This window comes from Falco cherrug, chromosome 1 (assembly GCF_023634085.1).
Source record: "Falco cherrug isolate bFalChe1 chromosome 1, bFalChe1.pri, whole genome shotgun sequence".
Taxonomy (NCBI): domain Eukaryota; kingdom Metazoa; phylum Chordata; class Aves; order Falconiformes; family Falconidae; genus Falco; species Falco cherrug.
Genome location: NC_073697.1, coordinates 35059946 through 35081215, shown reverse-complemented (window position 1 = coordinate 35081215; position 21270 = coordinate 35059946). Strand labels below are relative to the sequence as shown.

The window sequence follows — 21270 nt, the reverse complement described above, 5'->3', positions numbered from 1 at the left end:
CTGAAAAAATTAGGTTCTTAAGTTGAGTGCAAATATAAGCCAAGTAACTCTGTTATTATTTAAATGTAGTTTGCTGAGCTCTAAAATACTAATTCAAAGCAGAATTCTGTATTAGCAATGTATTATATGCTTCCAGGGATGCAAACCAGCAGTTTTGACAGGTTGACAGCTGATTATCAAAAACAGATACAAGATTTTTCTTAACCGGACAGTAACAGAGGATAATGAGTTATTTTTCTGAATTAATCTAGCTGTCCCAGCCTGTTAAAACCATTCCTTTCAGATGTCCATAGATGAAAAAACCCACACTACTTTTTCTGCTGGCTGACAGCCAGCTGAATATGAGCCAGCAGTGTGCCCGGGAGGCCAAAAAGGCCAGGAGCATCCTGGCTTGTATCAGAAACAGTGTGGCCAGCAGGACCAGGGCAACGATCATCCCCCTGTACTCAGCCCTGGTCAGGCCTCACATCAAATCCTGTGTTCAGCTTTGGGCCCCTCACTTCAAGAAAGACATGAAGGTGCTGGAGCGTGTCCAGAGATGGGCAAAGAGGCTGCTGAGGGGTCTGGAGCAAAAGTCTTATGGGGACCAGCTGAGGGAACTGAGTTTGTTTAGCCTGGAGAAGAGGAGACTCAGAGCTTATCGCTCTCTACAAGTCCCTGAAAGCAGGCTGTGGACAGGTGGGGATCAGTCTCTTCTCCCAGATAACTAATGACAGGACCAGAGGAAACGGCCTCAAGTTGTGCCAGGGAAAGCTGAGACTGGACATTAGGAAGTAGGTCTTCACTGAAAGGGTGGTCAAGCATTGGAAGAGGCTGCCCAGGGAGGTGGTGGAATGACCATCCCTAGCAGTGTTTAAAAACCATGTAGGTGCAGTGCTTAGGAACATGGTTTATTGATGGACTTGGCAGTTCTACGTTAACAGCTGGACTAAATCTCAAAGGTCTTTTCCAGCCTAAATGATTATACGTTCATATTTTCAGTTTTCTTTGCAACTACAATAAACCTACTTATGAGTGTTGGGATTCTGCATGTAACTCCAACACAGGTTTTATATTTTCAGATAAACTCTTCTGCCTCGGAATCCTGGAGTTCCACTGTTAAAAGTCTAATTAGAGAGCAATCCTTGTGTGTCACGAAAAAAAGTAAACGTTGAGAAAGATCAGCTCAACATAACACTAAATTTATTCAAAGTAGTATGAACCATGTACAACATAGCACATTAAGTATGCCGATGAGCTAAGCAAAAGTGCCATCAAACAGCATGTATATACCAGATATATCAAATGCCAGTCTCGGGTCACCACCACAAGAAACATACCAAGACCAGTATTCGTTTTTAACTACATATAATCATGTTCTCAGAAAGATCAGAGGCACAGATGACACTTTAAGCAGCACAAACTTTCTCTTAGCTGCATTCAAGTTCAGATCATGATCATTTCTCCTCGCCACTTTATCCTGCTTAGTGTCAGCTGATGAAAGATGGGCTGACAACATTCAACACTAGCTGGCCCTTGAGAAAAAGTTGCTAAGACTGTGCAAAGAACATTTTAATATTACACACAGTACAGATTACTACTTGAAACCAAAATATTTTAGTACAAAGCTGTTAACCTATTTCCATTTTTTAAGAATAAGATGGTGAACTTTGACAAGAACTACTGCCTTTTTACGTTTAAGCCATTCTAATCTTTGTTTCCCCAGTCATGCCAAATTAAGCAAATACATACGGACATCTGTAGTACTGAACAGATTTCATGTTTACCTCTTTAATGGCTGAATTTAAGCTATTTCATATTTAGATTTACTAGACAATTATTTCACATTTTCTTTCCAGTATTTTCTGCATTATTAACATCCCAATAAACTTCCAAGCTATTTGTGACAATTCTGAACAAATCATTCCCTTCCTTTTCATATGGCACTACTGCTTCCTAATAAGTACATCACAGTATCTAAGGTGTTTATTGCATTCTTTCATCTTTTAATTTCATAGAAACTTGAACAATAATAGAGATTCAGGTTTCTAAAAATTTTTCACTCTATTACTTTATATATGAATAAATATTCCAGAACAACCTAAGGAAAAATAAAACATACCCTCAAACAAACCTTTCATCCTGTATAAAGGGGTTTTTTCCTGGCACAGAAAGAATAGTAAAGAGACCCGCTTTTCTCCCACAAGGCACTGTTTTTACTTTGTCTATAAGAGAACAGAACCCCAGCATATAATCCCAAGAAAGGAAACACACACACCAGATGATTAGAGGGAAATATTTTTAACAGTTTAGCTAAATATCCCTAAGTAAAGAATAACAATTTACATGTGAATCTACTTAGCTGAAAATGGGTAAAGCAAAGGATTAGGAAGCCCTAAGGATCCGATGACACCAGAAACCTTGAGCTCATTCTGAGCATGACTAAGGTCAGATGCCAAGATACAGAACCTGACACCTTCGCAACCAGAAGCTCCACTATCAAAGCTGTCAGGAAAAAAACTGGTGCTGAATAACAGAGATGAAGAGAACCATTTAAGCAAGCCCAAGCTAATCCTACATATACATCATAAAAATTTCAAGAAAATGAAAACCGTTTTGCCATCTTCAGGTAACTTATTATGAGTGCCTATTCCAGTTTAATTAGTTTGGCTTCTCAGTGAAATAATTTCTGAGGTTTAAAAGATATTTTCTTGGAAAAGTAAAATAACCTAGTAAAACTGAAGGTTTTAGAATAAAAAGAATACCTTTTACCATTTTTTATTAAAAATTATTATTCTCTCAAGAAACTTTGAGATAATACAATACAGTATTTTAACTAGAGATCAAATATTTTTTCAAGACAGAACTAAGGAGGAAACATCAGTTAATACACTCATGTTACATTTTATAAACATTATTAGGTTTTTTCCTATGTTACAAGCAATAGATAAACCCAACAATGTAAGAGAAAAAACACTACTGTAGTTAAGTGGCATATGTCTCAGCCAATTCTCACACAGTTCTGGATAAGAAAGCTGTATAATTTCTTGAAGTTTGTTCAAGGAAACATACACTCTTGCTAACGAGGCATAATGCTGCATGTTAACAGTACTGGTTCTGTGGTTATGACAAGAAAAACTGACACCTTAAAAGATGCTGTGATTTTAACATGTTGCTAAGAGTCTAAAAACTTGAGTTCTGGTTTTGATTCTACCAACTGTATAGTTTAACTAAGGGAAGTTATTTACTTTGTGTCTTAGTTTCAATATCTGTAAAGTGAAAAGTGGCACTCAAATCATGACAGTGGAAAGATTTATAACAAATTTTACTCAAGAGTTCTGAATTAATCTTCATAATGCTGATCAGACCTTGTATTAGAAATAGCCTTGCATCCTACACTATAAGGGCTACCTCTACTGTGTTTCTAGAAAACACAGAGATTTCAAATGGCATTACTGAAATTACAGATACTATTTCTATAAAAATGAACAAAAATAGTAAGGTAAGGTGGTCATCCCAAACTAACACATCATCTCTTCTGCAGTTGTTCCAGAAGTAAAATCAATTTTACAGATGTGTCAAACATGGAAACAGGATTTAACTGTTTAAAAATTCAGCCACACTACTTACAGATATTCTTACAAATTGGAAAAAAAATCAGGTTTTTAAAACTTTACAGGTAAACATGAATTTAATTTGCAGGACAAAGTCACTGGGACATCAAATAGCAAAGGTCCTCTACAAGCAATGGAAATAGCAGGTCTTAAAAAAGTTACAAGAAATCTTCAACAGTTTAAGGCAAATAAGCTAAAACTTTTCTTGTAAGACCACTCAAATATATACATGCAGAACCTCTAGAGAAGCAATATAAAACCTTATTGTGTACTAGCAGGCTCCTTTAACTGTAACTCTTATATTCTGGTCATTAGCACAGTACCTTCTGCCTTCTTACACAAAAGAAAAAAACACACCAAAAAGTCCTGAATTTTCTTTCAATAGGTAAACCTTTTGATGCAAAAGAATAATAAAGCTTTGATCACTAATCAATATAAAGCCCAATACACAGCAACCATTGGAATTACAACCAGAAAAAAACCACAGACACTGTACACTACTATAACAATGGCCTGTTTCTTTTCCCGAGTAGTAATATGCTTACTTATCACAGCAGATGGGAGTACTACACATGAAAATAAGCTTTAACCCAAATTTACATGTTTCTTAAATGTTTTTAAGTCTGACTAGTGGCATGCTTAGCTTTGTAAGCCACAAAAAGCATTCTTAAAACATTGGTAAAGTACTATTTGGAGTTCTCCCCCCTCCCCTTGAAAATATGGTCTTATGCATATGATACAGGCCATGGAACTTGCAAAACATGAAGAGACCAAAACCATAACCTAGTTAACACAATCATTTCAAACCTATTTAAGCAAACGTAACAGTATATGTCACTCTGCCTCATGTACTAGCAGTATGTAAGTTACAAGCTTTACAAATTACACTGTCAGATAATGTAAAGAAATAAAATGGAATGGAACATTTTGAAGGTTCGGTAACAGAAAGAACATTTTTTTTAAAGCCGTCAAAATGAATTAGGCACAACACTTCAAAGCAATTTTGTGCTGGATCTTGCTTCTCTGCTTCTGTTAAAGATGGACAAATCATTTCATACTTAACCAAGGATTCAAGTGTTATTGACAGCTTTCCAGCAAACTCCAAACCATCTGGAATAAGGCTACGTCTTATAAGGGTAATGAAAAATATACATTTTTATATATACAAACACACACTCAAATATAGAGATACTTTTTATAGATACACAAAAAATAAAAATAAAGCTTAATTTATATATAAAGATGTAAAAAAATAAGCTTAAAATTTCTCAACCACTACAAGATGACCAAACTAGTGTTCATTACCTTCCTTTTCCCAATTAATGCCAATAGGAAGCTGAGCAGCTTGTCCTCCCTTTCTAAAAGCTGTCCAAAAAATAAAGTAGGAGATTTACTTTTCTGGAATACTTAATCTTTCTCATGAGAGCTTCACAGGAAACTTAGCTAATCCAAAATTTCCCTGCATAGGAGCAAAACCTAGGTATCATTTTACTTAGCGTTTTGCCTATGCTCAGTATTGACAAGAACATAATAAATAAAGATTAGAAAGAAAAACAGTTGAATATTTCCTTTTTAGAATATACACTTTAAACTACCTTTAACTAAAAAAAAAGGTAATAAATTAAGGTAATTGCACTAAAAGCTGGCTCATTTACCTTCAAATAAACTGAGGTCTCTTCGTAGCCTTGGTCCATAAAGCCCTTCTAAAATACTTTCAAAACCTGGAGACAAAAGAAACATTTAAAACAGTAAATCAAAAGTTTCTTAAAAGAAATGAGATTCGAGAACACTGGCAACAAGTATTCTCAAATTCTGAGAGCAATTCCAAGGACTGTTACATTTATCACACAAATATTTACTCCTTCCACTACAGCACTATTCAACAGAATTAGAAGATAAATATAAGATAAGGCAACTGCCATCTGCACACAATCAGCCTATTAAGCCATGCCCCAACAACCTCATTAGACTTAAAATAACTACCACAGAATCTTAAAGGTGGGAGGATTAGCCTCACAGCTCTACACAAGTGAAGTAGTCTCTTTTGCACTGAGAAATAAAACAGGGGTTAGGGGGAAGCGAGAAAAAAAAAAAGGGGGGGGGGGAAACTTCAAAATTGGAAACTTCTCATTTATGATCATCTGAAATTACATAATTTGAATAGTCTAATATTTATACAAATACAAAAATAAAGCTCATTTTGCTTCTGATATCCTCCATATCTGTACAAAAACATTTTAAATTTGAGGATTAGAGAAATCCAATTATTTTCCAGATTTACCAGCTAGTCTGTTCAGGTATTTGGCAAAAATCACATAGTGTAATAAGGGAGAAGAGACACAGAGCTAACCAAGTGATTAAAGAAGAGCAGCAAAAACATCAACAAAAAACCCCAGAAGAGATGTATAGCAACTGATGAAATATGGTGAGAATTTATATCAACATAACAGTAGTTTTGTTCAATATAGAAACAGCTTCCAAGTGCCCCTTCTTTTCTCCTTACAAATAATAAGCTTATTTTCAACTAAGAGGATAACTCCAAGCAGCATTTGAAGGTTCTTATTCTTCATACTTGAGACCTGCCTATATTAAAGATAAAGCTATTTTGTGGTACTTTGCAAGACTATTTTATATCACATAAAAGATACCAATATCAACTAACCAACCTCAAACAACATCATTCAGAATCATAAAATTTGCTCATCAGCTGTGACACTCTCTAAGGCAACACAACATAGTACTTTCAAAAAATGAAATTTACTTTTGGTTTAGATTGTATGTACCCTAGTATAATGAAGTATAAGGAACGGTATAATTTACCATTCCAGTCAGCACCCCAAACTTCCTTGTTTTTTGGGTGCCTACCTTCTTCCCCCTGCCCCAGGTCTGGAGGGTGTTACTTGTTTTTGCCTTTACTTTTGTACTTATACTGTCTGCTCCTGCCTATGCAAAAACATGAGCACACAAAAAACAGCCCTGCAATTTCCAAACAGGCTAATACGAGATGTATGGAAAAGATGGTGGTTAGCACACTGTGGATTTTTTCCCTGAGCAAAGGATACACCAACCCAATCCTCTGCTCGTTCACCAAACATTGTTCCATCCAACCCATCCAAAGTGATGTTTCTCTTACAAGTCCTCAGAACTTCCCCATTTTTACTTCCTCACCTTTGGATAATGAGTCCTTTCTTTTATAAGTAGGATTAGTTGTACAACCTAATGATGTAGAGAAAATATTTTTCTATCTGTATTCTAAAGTTTTCCCATACTACTTCCACGCTGTGCAGTTCTCTACAAAGTTCTTCCACTGCTTTTTAGCGGGATCGATACAATTTTAAATTAGCCTAAACAGGATGACAAATCTTTCTAGTAAAACTACTGATGAATATATGCTGGCATTGTTTCATTAAATGTAACCATCTGAACATGGGCATTTCAAGAAACCTTTGTTTTACCTCATGAGACAGTATGCATAAGTAAATGGTAGTAGTAGTTTTGGAACTCTTCAGAGCCTGAAGAGCCTACAGATGCCAGTAAGAAATACACTTTTGCTTATACCTCTTGTGATGTACCAATAATAATAAAAAAAAAATCACTCTAAGTAAATTTACAGAATTTTTTGTATCTCTTGGCGGTCAATTGCCTCCTTGATTCCAAACTACCCTTCAAAACTACTGTTTCTTGAGCCCTGACTCTTTCTAGCTACAAACTGAAAAGAAACATTGTTGGTTTTATTAATTTGCAATGCCCCAATCTGTCAAAATCCCTTTACCTCTATTAAATTTATGTTACTTGTTTTACTTCTCGTATCTTTATGTAAAAAAGATTTCTTCATTACTGACACCCTTTATGATCCAAGTCAGGTTTCTCCAACAGTCTTCATAAGGAGACATTTATGTTAGTCTCTTAATGCAACTAAAAGTTTCCACAGTTTGCTTTCCTGAACAAAGTTGTGAACAGTTCTTTTCCCTACATTAACTCTCCCCCCACCCCATGACCATCCTTTACCAAACCTATTGCTTTCCTCACTCAGGGCTAGGATGAGGACTCCCAGGATGCATGAAGCTGGAAGTTGTGATCTGCAGCAATAGGAAGGGGCTCTGTTTTTCCACTGGTAGCTATTCAGGTGCTGAAAAAGCATGCAGCCCAGGAAAGAGGTGAGAAGGAACAAGCACTGCCGGAAGCTAAGCCCGCTTCATGGGTCGCAGCCAACGTCACTAAAAGGAAGCAATGGGTGGCAGTAATTGCAAATTCCCAGTGGGATGAAGGTTTCTGCACAACAGCCAGACTGGCTGTCTTAAAAGCTCTGCTGCTTGGCTGTGGTCCAAGTGCTGCAGAGAAACTCTTACAACTCATCTGACCACTGCAATATTAGTCTTATGTACATGGCCACCATGATACTGCCGAAGGACATCTTCAGCTGATCAAAGCTAACTACAGGTGTCCAGGGAAAACAGTGAATGACACCTGAGCCCAAGTGCTGATCCAGGGGAAAGGCTCCGACAGGAGCAAACACATCCTGTGGATCAACATCTAACAACATGGCTGCAGGCAGAACTTCAACTCTTAAAGGCATTAAGATCCTCTGAGAAACTGAGAGTGCTTGAGAGAGATAAGACCCACTTGATAACGTAGATCATTATTGCCAACAGGCTTGTCTCATAAGGAGGGCTTCAAACTAGCTTTGCCAGGAAGTTGAGACTGAAGCCTAGAAAGCAAGAGAATGGCAGAGAGGGTAAATGCACAAGACAACTCAACAGTGAGGATCTTGCAGTCCCCCTGAAAAAGTGGCATAAGCAGGGACACATCTGAAGTAACTGTATATAAATGTATTCATCACAGGAATCAAACTGCAGAGCATAATAATTTTACTGTTGAGTACGTGGTATGGCAAGACAGTTCACACAACTGGAGAACTGCAGTGGATGGATACTGGCTTTTAAGAAAGGAGAAACTAGAAAGACAAGGACAGCATTTACACTTTATGCAAAAAACTTGAACAAATGGAGCGTGGAACAGGCTACAGGACAGATGAAAATCCATGGGTCAGGATCCAGGGGAACATCATGATGAACAGCTGTTACAGACTGTCCAAACAAAAGTAAGTAGACAAAGCCTTCCAACAAGAAAAAGTGCAGCACAATCACAGGCCTTAGCTCTCATGAAAAATACCATTCACCCTGACGTCTGCTGAGAATGCAACATGGTGTCACACAAGCAACCCAGGAGATTTCTATAGTGCTTGCAGGACAAACCTGACTGAGGTGGTGGACAAGCTCGATAGAGGTGGCACTCCGCTAGACCTGCTACTTATCAAGGAAGAACTGATCAGCGACCTGACAGTTAACAGTGGTCGTGGTCACAGCAGCCACTAGATGGAATTTAAGATCCCAAGGGAAGCGAGGAACCCGTGTAGCTGAATGATGGCTCTTTGCTTAGCGGTCTCTGACTTACACCCCTCACCCAGGAGGTGGGGTGCAAAGGAGTGCAGCAGTCCTACCTCTGGCTGTCTTGTCTAGACCAGAGAAGCCTTAAATAGGCCAAAGGCCTATAGCAAAGTTTTTCGTGGGTTATCCTACCGACTCTTTATAAAGTAAAAAAAAACCCACCACAATACAGGTAACAGTAATTGCCACAAACTGTTATTCTGTGAATTATCTCCAGCATGTTATCTGTCTACAGAAGTTCACTCAGATTTAAGAGAGTATTAAAACAGGATTATTAAAACAAAAGTAATTCTTCAGACTGCCTTCACAACTTTTAAATAAAGTCTTCTTCAGGAGAAACTACTGTTCAAGTGTTCATAGAACTTAATGATTTGTTTTCCATAATGTTTTATCACTGTAAACTATTTAGTGTCTGTCACATCTTAAAAGCCTATGTACATTAGGAAGTGTATGTTGCCACATATGAACAGTACAGGCTGTAAAATTATTTGTTATGAATAAAACAGAATAAAGATTAAATGGATACATTCCATGGAAGCTTCCCAGATTGTGCACTTTATACAGGCTTACAGAAGTATTCAGGAAAGACAGGAGGATTCTTCCTCACTGCATGACTACATACTGCTATAAAGTAGATGAAAAATAGCTGTAGCATGGGTATGTGTGATGAGAGCCTCTTCCATCCAGAAACTTGTAAATAGCTAAGATGCACCCGTCAGTGTGGAAATATTCCACGTTGCACCAAGCCTAAAGAAAAATCACAAGGCGCAGACCTAGAACTTTTAATACAAGTTGGCCTAGGTTAACTTTGAGCAAACATAGTAATTGAACAATTTTACAATACAAATTGAAGTCAAACAGGTTTAGCTATACATTAGCTATTGTTTTTTGAAAAGTTGTATGTCCATAATGTCTGAGACAAAAGTTATTTCAGCCTCACAGCTGATCCCAATTCAACACCTGCTCAAACTGCACCTCTCCTCATCCTTCCCTCCCCACATATTCTAGGTGATCACAACGGAGACTGCATATATGCTTTCAATAAGTCTGTTCAAATGACTCAGACTATGTGTTAGGAGAAAACCAAAGAAGAATAAATATGATGCAATAAATGCAAACTGACATTTGAGTACTGCTTTCAAATGCACCACTTGGCAGGTCTGAGGATAATAGAGGTAATTACAGTACAGTTGGGAAAAAGAACAGTAGTATATGTACAGGCTATATTAGAATGTTTTTGATAGGTTTGGTGTATGCTACATCATACTAATTACTTTATTCCCCTAGTCCTGTTTATGACCATACTAACTCCAGTATTTGTATCTTCTTTTGAAAAACAGTTCCATAAAAGCAGACATATTTCCATCCACCTTTGACTCTTCATTCCTTCACAAGTAGTCTTTTTTCCACTTCTATTTACATGTTTCTGTTTCAGAAGTAATCTGATTCTACAGCTTTAGCTACAAGGCTTTTTTAGTTGTTAAAAGTCACTACATTTGAGACATTTCACTAAAATTTGATCCTTTTTAGTAAAAAAAAAAACAAAACAACAAAACCCAACTTTTTCTTTGCTCTACTCAGTTCTAGAACACAATACTACTAAATCTCAGTGAGGGGCCTTATAAAACTTAGGAAAAGTATAAATACAATTGATGCAGGGGCATATACAGATACTTGTCTAGTCACTTGTAACAGGGTAACTGGGGATCCATGTAACTAGCTGTCATGCTGCAGCCACTGAGTTTGTTTTTTGGGTTTTTGTTTTGTTGTTTCGGGTGGTTGTTTTTTCTTTTTTTTTGTCAGTGAAGGAAAACCCTATAATTCAAATTGTTATCACACCAATGACCTCACAATAATTCACCTAGAAAAACCCTTCACTTGTACTTGCTCCCCCTCCACAGGTCTGCTGCAGCTTTTTCCAGTTTAGGGAAGTATGAGCAGAGGAACTGATAAAAAGCTTTCAGTGCAAACTTTAATAAATTCACTTTTTGGTTTGATGTTTTTCCAAGCCATAAAGAGTGTTTTATTCATATCTCTGGATGCATACCAGAAATAGTAGATGAATGTTACTTATATAGACAGACAAAATTTAAATTGAAGAGGGAGATGCTTAACAATACCACTCATCCGATTCATATTTACTGCTCTATTTTTCATCTTAATGCTGAAAGGTTACCCATTAGAAGGCTTCATATTCCCTCATAAGTATGTCTTAAGGAATTTGGAAAATACCAGGTGCATGCAAATTAAGTTCTGCTTTTTCCCTTCTTCTCCAGCATACCCTCAGTTAAGCATAGGGTAAGACTGCTACACACCACTTTGAAGGACAAGCCAAGCATGTATATTTTTACTACAATGAAATGAGACTTTTAGCTTAAAGCCGTACAAGTCTCTGGAGGCACCACAGCAGAATCATAGGTCGGAATCTTCCCTCCACTTTGTGGCTTCCTATACCAAGAATCACATCTGAATTACAGTAGTTCAGGTTGGTTTACTGAAGTCCAAATCACTTGTTATTTAGCTTAAGTAAAATCAGGCCTTGCCCCTCCTCCTATTTAAAAGAAGGCTCTTAAGTAACATGCATCAGCAAGGAAGATTTATGTCTCCTCATTTTGGAGTTTATTCAATATTCTAAGCAGAGTAAATGGAATGAAAAGTTACAGTAGAAAAAACCTGCATGTTCTAAGCAGTGTGGAGTTTAGCCCATTAATGCCGCTTTTTAAATCAAAACTAATGTGAAAGTAGGTTCAGAATTACTGATTTCAATTCTTAGAGGATTGTAAAATTTAACAAATGGTCTTTAAAATGTAATTAGGAAAATCCAAAGAATAGGATTACATTTAATGAGATTGGGCACAGTACTGCCAGACACAGCATTAAAATGAAACTTCCTTTTTTATTTTTTAGTGTTCTATAATAGTAGTTAGTGTTACTTTATCTAGTTGTTAAAGAGACTCGATTACAATGAAAATTTCAGTTGCTGCTTCTGCATTTTCCTTTGACCACAGGAACACTGTCATCTAGTTTTCATATATTCACATTTTGAGGTGGTATTTCTTAATCAATGGGGACTATTACATAAGTTGGTTGTATGAGGAGCCTCAGAAACTAAGACCACATTGGAAAGAAACTATGGGCAAGTAAGGACCAAAAAACAACTCCTGCACACCCCAGTTTACTGCCCTAACCAACAGGCTGACCTCCTTAATTGCTAGCCTCCCTTGCCCCATATACTTTTATTTAAGTGGTAGTAACTTCATGGCGAGGTACAACACAAGTCTGGAGCTATAATTCACTGACATAACTGAAGTTAACATGAGAAGTAAGAATTTCCCTTCATATGTGAAAATATATAAGCGTTAAGACATCAAGCTTGGTTCTTCCAGAGCAATGACTTAAAAGACATTCCCCCCCCCGCCCCTTACAACTTTGCCCCCTTTCACTCAACTAAAAAGTGATCCCTTTGAAAAATAAGTGTAATTTGAAGAAACATTTTATATAAATGACAAACTTTACTTCTACTTCTCCCCATTCTACATAGTTTCACAACTGCATTATTTAATTTGGCTCAGTACAGAAGTGTATCTGAAGGAAGTTTTGTGGTTTGCGTTACTAAGTCAGCTATCTTGGATTTAAACAATCATACCACAGACAAAATTCAGCTTCATTAGTTCTGTCAAGCATTAGAACTGCTTTTATTATTTTTTGTAAACAAGTAACCCAGGCAGACAGAGCACCAAGTCTCTCAGTTTCTCTGAAAGGGAAACTGCTTCTATTCAAACACACTCTCAACAGTGCTTCAATATTTATTTTAAAATACAGGTGCAAGACTAGAAATCAGTAAAGGCAAAGAAGTCATCTGCCTTTTTTTACAAGTTATCCCTTTCATAAGAAAGGGACTTAGCGCTCATGTTCAGTCATCTTTTAGTTTCTAATCACATAGACTTACAGCCTTCTGAAGTATATACCCCCATTTTACAGGTGCTGCTTGCATGCTGCATTCCACCATATTTGACACTGCAGAAGGTCACTGGTTCTGCTGAAAAAGATGGTTATCTGCGTGTAAGTTTTGTGGGTTTTTGGTCTCCAAATAAACAAGTGGTCTCCAGCTTCCAAATGACAGGAAAAAAATTAATTGCATCAGAAACTCAAACCCCTTAAAAATATCTCTGTTTATTACTCAGACATCACCAAGTTCCTTTGATGCATCAGACCACTCAATTTAGAAAACATTTTAGCAGTTTTACATAGCACTAATTCAAAATTTTGAGAAGTATTACATAGTTATCTCAATCTTTTTCTTCATTACACCTAGTTAGCTTTATCCTACCATTAAGGATACAAGCAGCAACTCCCTTACAGCTTAGTAAAGGAGATATTCTTTAAAGACAACAGTTTTTTTCATTTTTATAAGAGTAGAGCATTTAACAGAGTAACTTAAATTAGATGTTAACATCTCCATCTGTTTCTTTTGCCTCTCCATTTCTTCCACAGGTCAGCAGCTGTCCTCTCTGCCCCCTGACCCACATACTGACAGCAATAGATGGATTCATAATCTTAGTCTTCTTTCTATATTAACATAATTCTCAAAGTAACAGGGATTTCATTGTTTTTCTGTTGTTTTGTTTTTAATCTGCTATAACAATTGGGAAAGGATTAACCAGGTTATGAAACCACTGAAGCACTAAGTTTAAAACAAAAACAACCCACAAACCCAAACACAAACGACAATCAAACACTCAAACAATCACCTTTTTGCCGTTTATACAAGCGGTAAGAAAAAAAACCCACTAACTTGCTGGGCAGAATACTCAAGATATAGGGCATCATGACAACAGAAACAAAGATTAAAAAAAATTTATTCAAATGTTGTATTTTCCTGGTTTTGATGTCACTACAGAATATGTATTCAGTAAAATATGTTACTTGATACAACGCTGGCCAGATTCTCAGGTAAAAAACTGCCCATTTTTCTTGCAGAATTCTTCGACGTAATTTAGGCTGGATTTTACATAGGGGAGTGGGGGTAGGGAGGGGGTTTCTGTTGAATATGTTGTCTAGCTTGAATCCACTTTTTGCTTATAACACTAAAAAAACCCAGTATTCTTGTAATACAAAGTTCTAAACATTTTACTTAATACACTCATTTTCTTTACCGTATTGATTCAGATCCCTGAGCAAACAGGAACCAACATACCAGAGATTCCAGTGTCAAAGGGAGGAAATCCTCTATTTAGACTCCAATACAAATTCCAAACCATAACTTAAAAAGATATTTGTCCTCTGCAAATCTTGACTCCAAGAATTAATGTAGTTGAAGACACTGCTTCTGCCACAAAGAAGAGACAGGGTGACCAAAAATGAAATGAGACTACAGAACAGCTTCAGTTCTAACTGGTTACTTTTCACTTCGGATAAAAATCCTTGTTTTCAACTCTCTACCCTGTGCTTGAGGGAATGCAGACAGTGATGAAATAGTTTCAAAAAATATATAGATCAAAAGGACTAGCTATAATATTAAACAGTTTTAAGCATCAAGCAGAATACAAAAACAGGAGTAATATTCCAGTGCTAGGAAGACTGACGTTGCCCACACCTCAGAGGCAAAACAAAAAGAGGAAATGTCCTGCCTCCCCCATCCAGTTGCTCAAAACTTTTGAAGAAAAGAGTGGCCAACACGGGGGGGGGGGGGGGGGGGGGCGCGGGAAGAGAAAAAGGTTTGTGGGTTAAGACTGAGATTAGCATCAATTCTGAGTTCAGGTCCATTTTTCAAGTACTTATAAATCACAGTAAGAAAAATAAGGTTCAATAAAAAATGAAGCATCTCCACACTACAAAGTAATGTTCTACACCAGTAAGTAAGTGTCCTTACAGACTTGTAAACAGAAGAGCCCACATGACACCTCTTACTGTAGACAGACACTGTCAAAATTAAAATTAGAATTAATTTCTAATGTAGTATCAAGACACTGAGAAAGTTGTGCTATTTATAATTTAAAAGGTGTAAGGAAACCACTTCAGAAGTGACAGTGCTGCTCTGTGTATAGAGGGAAAGATGCTTTTAAGCAACAGTAACTAGAACTTAGTTTCTGTTCTCTCTAGAAAGTCTTCTTTCTTTGAAGAGTGATGTACTCACAGATGTCACACAGGGACATTTAGAGATGGAATTGGTGTGAGTATCAGTATTCTTCAAACACTGAAGCTTATCCTACTGCCTTTCTTTTTTCAAGATGCTACATCAAAAAGTTATCTAGATATGAACTGTTACTTAGAACAGTGCTGGTGATAGTTTGGGCCAGTTCATAGTTTGTGTCCTTAGAGAAGAAGAATCAGAGGGAGTAAGTCATGGTAAAAGAAGATCACATCCAGCTTAGAAAAATGCTCATGACTTCCTCATTTGGTATCAATTTAACTGTTTGACAACAGAAGAAGACTAATGCCCAAAACTAAAACTTGGGAACTGTCACTTTCAAAAGACCATGTGCCTGAAGCATGTGTTTGTTTCTTAACCATAACTTTAATATGCGTGAGGACTGAAAAGTTTGGCTATTTCACTTAAAATGTTTAGGTTTGCCAGACAAAGGCATCTTTTCTACATGAAGGTCTAGTCAGACGATCACTAAATCATCATAAAAAGTGAAGTCTGCAGCAAATCTGTAACGATGAATAGGTCACAACATTGCTTTACTATTAGGCAGCACCATACATCTTACCAGCATCTGGGAGAAAGTCTAGCAGCCAACTAATGAACAAATAGGTCTGGCACAGTTCCTGGATTATCAAAATCCAAGAATGTGAAGCTTTCTGCTAAGGTAGAGCTAGCTGAAAGCTGTTACGAGAAAAACACAGTTATCAGAAAACGCCAGTTCAATGAGCCGAAAAAAATACTTAATTCAAATAATTCTGACCCTGATGGACTTTTGAGAAACTGAAGCTTAGGTTTCTGTATTACACCATGGGTCTACTGCAAACTAACGAAGTTCCAAACCTTCAGAAGCGTTCCATGCAACCGATGACCAACAGTGAGTTTAATAAGTAAGTGGAACTTAAGGAGATTCAGACTTCCATGGGAATTTTCAGGAGGTTTCTTTTCAATTATCATATCTGCATCATTCAACAAACCTGTCTACTCCCCACAAACTGCAAACCATCTTGAAATTATGAACATGAGAAGTCATTCTGATCTCCCAGTAGATCCAACTCCTTCCTATTCAGAGACTATTTGTTGGTCTCTATTATTTAAAGAAAAGTTTGAATGATTGAAATCTGCAACTAGACTGCACTAAAATGGTGGTCCCTGAAATCAATTGACACATTTCTTATCTGCTGAAGCTATAGAATCAAAGGCACCTTGTATCTAGATGCCAAATTGTAACAAGGTAAGTGAACTATCAACCCTACAAATTTCAGTGCTGCATTCTTTGAAGAATTTATTTCCAAACATATTAACACAAATACTGAAACCGGCTGATTATAAAATATTTTTAATAATCCTAGACATACCATAATTTTACCAATAAATGAGTGCAACATACCTTTAAACTAACAGTTCATTAAAGTTTGTCATGCTTACTTTTCTGCATTTTATAATACCTGTGCCATGTATTTTCTCCTTTAACTTACAGATTGTTTTTATGAATACCTAGGTTTTAAAAAAATTATAAATAAATAAACCAACAAAACCCCCTCAAACAGCCATCATTTTTGTATCCAGCCAAGACCTGGCTTGACAAATTAGACAAAATGTAGAGCTGCAACATGTCAACTAAGTCAACAAGAATTGGACATTTATCTATGTAAAAACTTCACTTGAAATAAAACTTACTAACCATGTCTCCTTTCCCTAAAAGATTTTCTAGAATTCAGGGTTAAAATTGCAAGTGTCTCAGATAATCCAGTTACATTGTAAGAACTCCAAATTTAGCTTAACTGTCATTTCAAATCAGTAAACAAGCTCAGTGCATAAAAGAAAAGATGACATTGCTCAAAGTAGGTAAGTAATGTATCTCAACTTACATGTCATGGACAACCAACCTGTAATCTACATTTTCTAAGCACACTTTTATTGAATTTACACAATACACTGAAAAGAATACACATGAGTTGCTAATTGTTTAACATTTGATCAAGAAGGCTGAATTCCCTTGTTTCCCACTGGAGATTGAAAAAGCAGAAATACGGAAACGGAAACTTTGCTTAATGTGAAGCTAAAATTTGTACTCTCATCAGATAAAAGATGTCAGATATAAGAATAGAACAGGAAAAAGAGTCTCCTGGTTTTGCTTTTAGCATTTGACACAATTCAAAGATTAAGCAGGTGTGTTTGGGTGGGGGTTTTTGTTTGTTTTTTAAAGCAATTAACAGACATCTGTACAAACTTTTGATAAAACTTCCTCCTAACCACTAACTGGCCCAAAACAAAGAACAAAATGGTAAGATTCACAGTATGAGACTTTGATTCTCATCTACTGTAGAACAGAATTCATATAGTATTCAAATGAAACCACGTCAGTTCTGAGAATTTATTGGGAGATAAATACATTAATAATATATGTATAGTAATGTTTTATAGAACATAATCAGAAGTTAATTACAGATTAGTTACAAAATTTATTATTCTATAAACACATTACTAACAACTGTCAATGTGACTTGGGGAGCAGGGGGTGGAACACCATAAGGGAAAAACAGACACGTATTTCAAGTACCTAGAGGCCAGACTCTGAATACTTTAGTCACGTAGAGAACAGACAACTGCTCTTACAGAAGGCGGGTGGGTTTAAACAGTAGGCTATCCTGTCTTAGAAACATGCTGTTCCTTCCGTATTCCAGCACTGGCTCTTCCTTAGCAGAAGCAAACATCCATTATTTCCAGACAGACATTGATTCTCAGTTCTAAATTTTTAAAATTTTTAAATTTTAAAATTAACTTTAAAAATAGTAAGAGATATCTCTTCATTTCATACTGTGCAAAAAAGGAAAAAAATCATGTCCCTATTTTGTTTCTTAACAAAAACTCAGTGCAAATTCTGTACTTAGTTTAAGCAGCTAAAAAAAAAAAAAAAAAAAAAAAAAAAAAAAAGCCAACCAAAAAAAAGCATTTGAATCAGGAGTTTTAAGCCAAACAGCTACCAGGGGTCTGGGTGTTTTATGGTGGTGGTTTTTTGGTTTTTTTTTTTTGGGGGGGGGGGGGGGGGGGTTGTGGCTTTTTTTGTTTGGTTGTTTTTTTGGTTTTGTTTTGGGGGTTTTTTTGGGGGGTGGGGGGCGCAGGGTGTAGTTGGACCATGAATTTTACAGTTAAGGTAAAATCTTTACCAGATTTCACTTTTCCATTGACAATCTAGTGAGTTTCTTTGACACAAGACAGCCATATCCTATTGCTTCCCCCAAGTCTCAAAGCAAGACAAAACAGGAAACTTCAGTACTTTAAGAAGGAAAAGTACCCTACAGATCAGCTTAAAGAAACAATTCAGAAAGACAACAGCAACCACTTAGGGAACCCAACTGAACTGCAAGGTCAAGAATACAGGAATAGGATTTCTTAAAAGAAAAGGGTGATTACAGTCTGTATTTCCAGTAAGAGGGAAACTCCTGCAGGAACCAGATAAAACTGTTCCAGCACTCTGGAAAACTTCATATGAAGTTACTTATCTGGTACCAAACTTCTTAATCAGTCTCATAGGTCAAGGTTACTCGTATGCCACACAGAGCAAAACAGCCTTTATCTGTAAGGCTGAGAATGAAGGAGGAGAAAATGCCAGAGTACCATTACAGACATACAACTGATGAAGCTGTTTAGTATCCGGTTCGTAACTGTTCTGTATGCCACATAGTCAGGTTAGTTGGTTGTTAAAGGGCAGGTGGAGAAGTACAGCACCACACAGAACAAAGGACAGTTAACAGCTCTTCAAATACACCATCCAAATGACTGCCAAGCAGCTACTCTTGCAGACAACAGTAGAAGAGGCTATTCTAGTTCTTCCCAGTTTGTGATGCTGGTGGTTGAATGAGGCAGGCAAGGTAAGCAGAGGGTGTGTAACCTGTTGTTCCTACCTAGGATGAGACCTGGAGAAAACAAGCAGTTGCTCTACTGCCTTTAAAACATTCTCTTTAATACCAATTTCCTCGAAGTTATTTGGTTCCTCAGAAGATTCTGAAAAGATGCCAAGATCTCCTCAGACAGTATGAAAGAGCCAGAAATGACTGACTAAACCAAGTACCAGCCCTCAAAATGCTACTGTATATGACAGCCTGAATAAGGGCCTGAGAAAGTTGGGCCAGCAAAAAAAACCCTTCCTGAACAACTGGACAATCATTCTTAAAGTCACCATTTAAGAGGCATATTCATCAAGTAAGACCACAGATTTCAATAACCAAAATAATCATACTAAAGCAATTTTACTCAGGACACACTACCATGGGTTTCTCACAGCTTTTTCTCCTGCAGTGTCACTGCACAAAGCATTGACTGGTTAGGTAAGAAATCCATGATCCCTCAAATTTTCAGTCCACTCCATAAAGGTTTGTGGAACAAATAGCGCTTGCCAGAGATGACAACAATAATTCAGACATGACTGATTTACAGACAAATGCTTCCTCAAAAACTCCTGATATTTTTTGGATTTACCAAATAGTTTACCTCCAGTGAAACCCCCATGTTTTGTTGAGAAGCCCTAGTTTTAAGAAAACACCCTGCTCTGTGCAAGCAGTGAGGTACTAAATGCAGAAGTATTCAGAACTCAATCTGCCATTGTTTCTGAGGACTGTGCACAAAAGTTGATCTAGGGTCACTGCTGAAGCGCAGTATTTCACATCAGCACTGAACTCAAGAGCTCTCTGGACACTTCCAACATTTCAAGAGAAGAACTCCCAACACCACAAGTTATAAATGGAGCATTTCTTATTAAATCCCATTTCCTTGGGGCACAACACACTTGTTCAGGAGTCAGGAGACTTAGACAAGGGTGCAGATGGGAAAGGCACCTAAGGAAAAAAATGGAAAGGCCCAAAATAATTTCTCAGCTCCATATCAGACAGCTGAGAGGACCGGATAGCATGGATGAGGAGTGCATGTTTTTGGACATGGCTATAGCAGACTGGTATCAAGTGCCTATGGGATATACATCTGTTAGAGTCAAGACACATATGAATTGGCATCTCAAGACAAAACTTTGTCAAGTCTGAGGGGAATTTGCACAATGCACATAAAACAAGCATAGAACTGAAAAAAAAGGAGGAAGACAACAAGTGATGCTGAAGAAGATGGTCCAGCCTGCAGAAGAGTTGTTAGACTATTTCCTTAGGGCTAAGTTTTACCTTGCTAAATACATTTTACCAACAATCAAAAGCAGCACACAAGTATACCTGAAGTTCTGACTGATTGCTTCAGCACAGACTACAATATAAGCCCCAAAGATACACACGACACCTCATTTCACATCTGATTATATGAAGTAAAATCACAGGACAACTATAAGCCATTAATTGAACAATTCCTCAGATTTAGGCATCAACAAAAAAAGGTGTGGCAAGACCTCAATTAGGACAGCTTTGAAACAAAGCCTCCTGAACCTCTTTATGGCAAAACTCTAAATATCATCATCAGGATTCTGAGCTTAAAAGCCAGGTACCACAACAGAGTAGAACACACAACAGTGGCAGAATTGCAAAATAAATAGCTAAGATGGTAGAAGTGAGTTTATAAACCAAATTTCTCCAACAGTCATTGTACTACAGCACTTCCAAGCTTGTTTTTAGTCAGTTAAATACTACCTGTGAGTTCTGTACAGTCCGATCTACAGAGGTCTTCATTTTCAACTCCTCAGGCTGAGCAGCTAACCCTTCTTTCTCTCCATTCCTTTTTTCCTCTCCTGTTTAACTCACCTTCCAGCTTAAGCTACAAGCTCCCAGCTTGTTGCCATGATGGTCCGCTATATTCTATACATTCTCTAGGACCTTCTCTCTGCCAAGCTAGTTCAGTTGATGCCAGGGAAGGAGCAGCCTCTCCTACTCCTCAGAAGGCCTACAGGACCCAGTCATAATATGATCAGTTTAAGGAGAAAATAAAACATCTTGTAATAACAGTCTCGTTGACAGGGACAAAATAAAAATATCAAAGTAACAAGAAAAACTGAGAGGAACTTGAGATTCATACAACTGATTATGAAGAAGTCACTGACCTAATTACCTCAAGACCAGAGCACAGGAAAGGGGCAAAACTTAATGCCAAT

General features: G+C 37.2%; 1 protein-coding gene across 10 annotated transcripts in view; it reads right to left on the bottom strand.

Annotated features, from left to right (window-relative positions):
• The window catches only part of LCORL (ligand dependent nuclear receptor corepressor like), an 85645-nt gene that overhangs the window by 52037 nt on the left and 12338 nt on the right, over positions 1–21270 (bottom strand). For 6 of the 10 annotated variants that reach the window (XM_055700859.1, XM_055700866.1, XM_055700863.1 and 3 more), the window contains exon 2: positions 5249–5314. In XM_055700859.1, coding sequence (XP_055556834.1) covers positions 5249–5314 — 66 coding nt within the window. Of the gene's footprint in view, positions 1–4898; positions 4959–5248; positions 5315–21270 lie in introns of all 10 variants that reach the window. The other 4 variants (XM_055700857.1, XM_055700856.1, XM_055700862.1 and 1 more) reach the window with 1 other exon arrangement.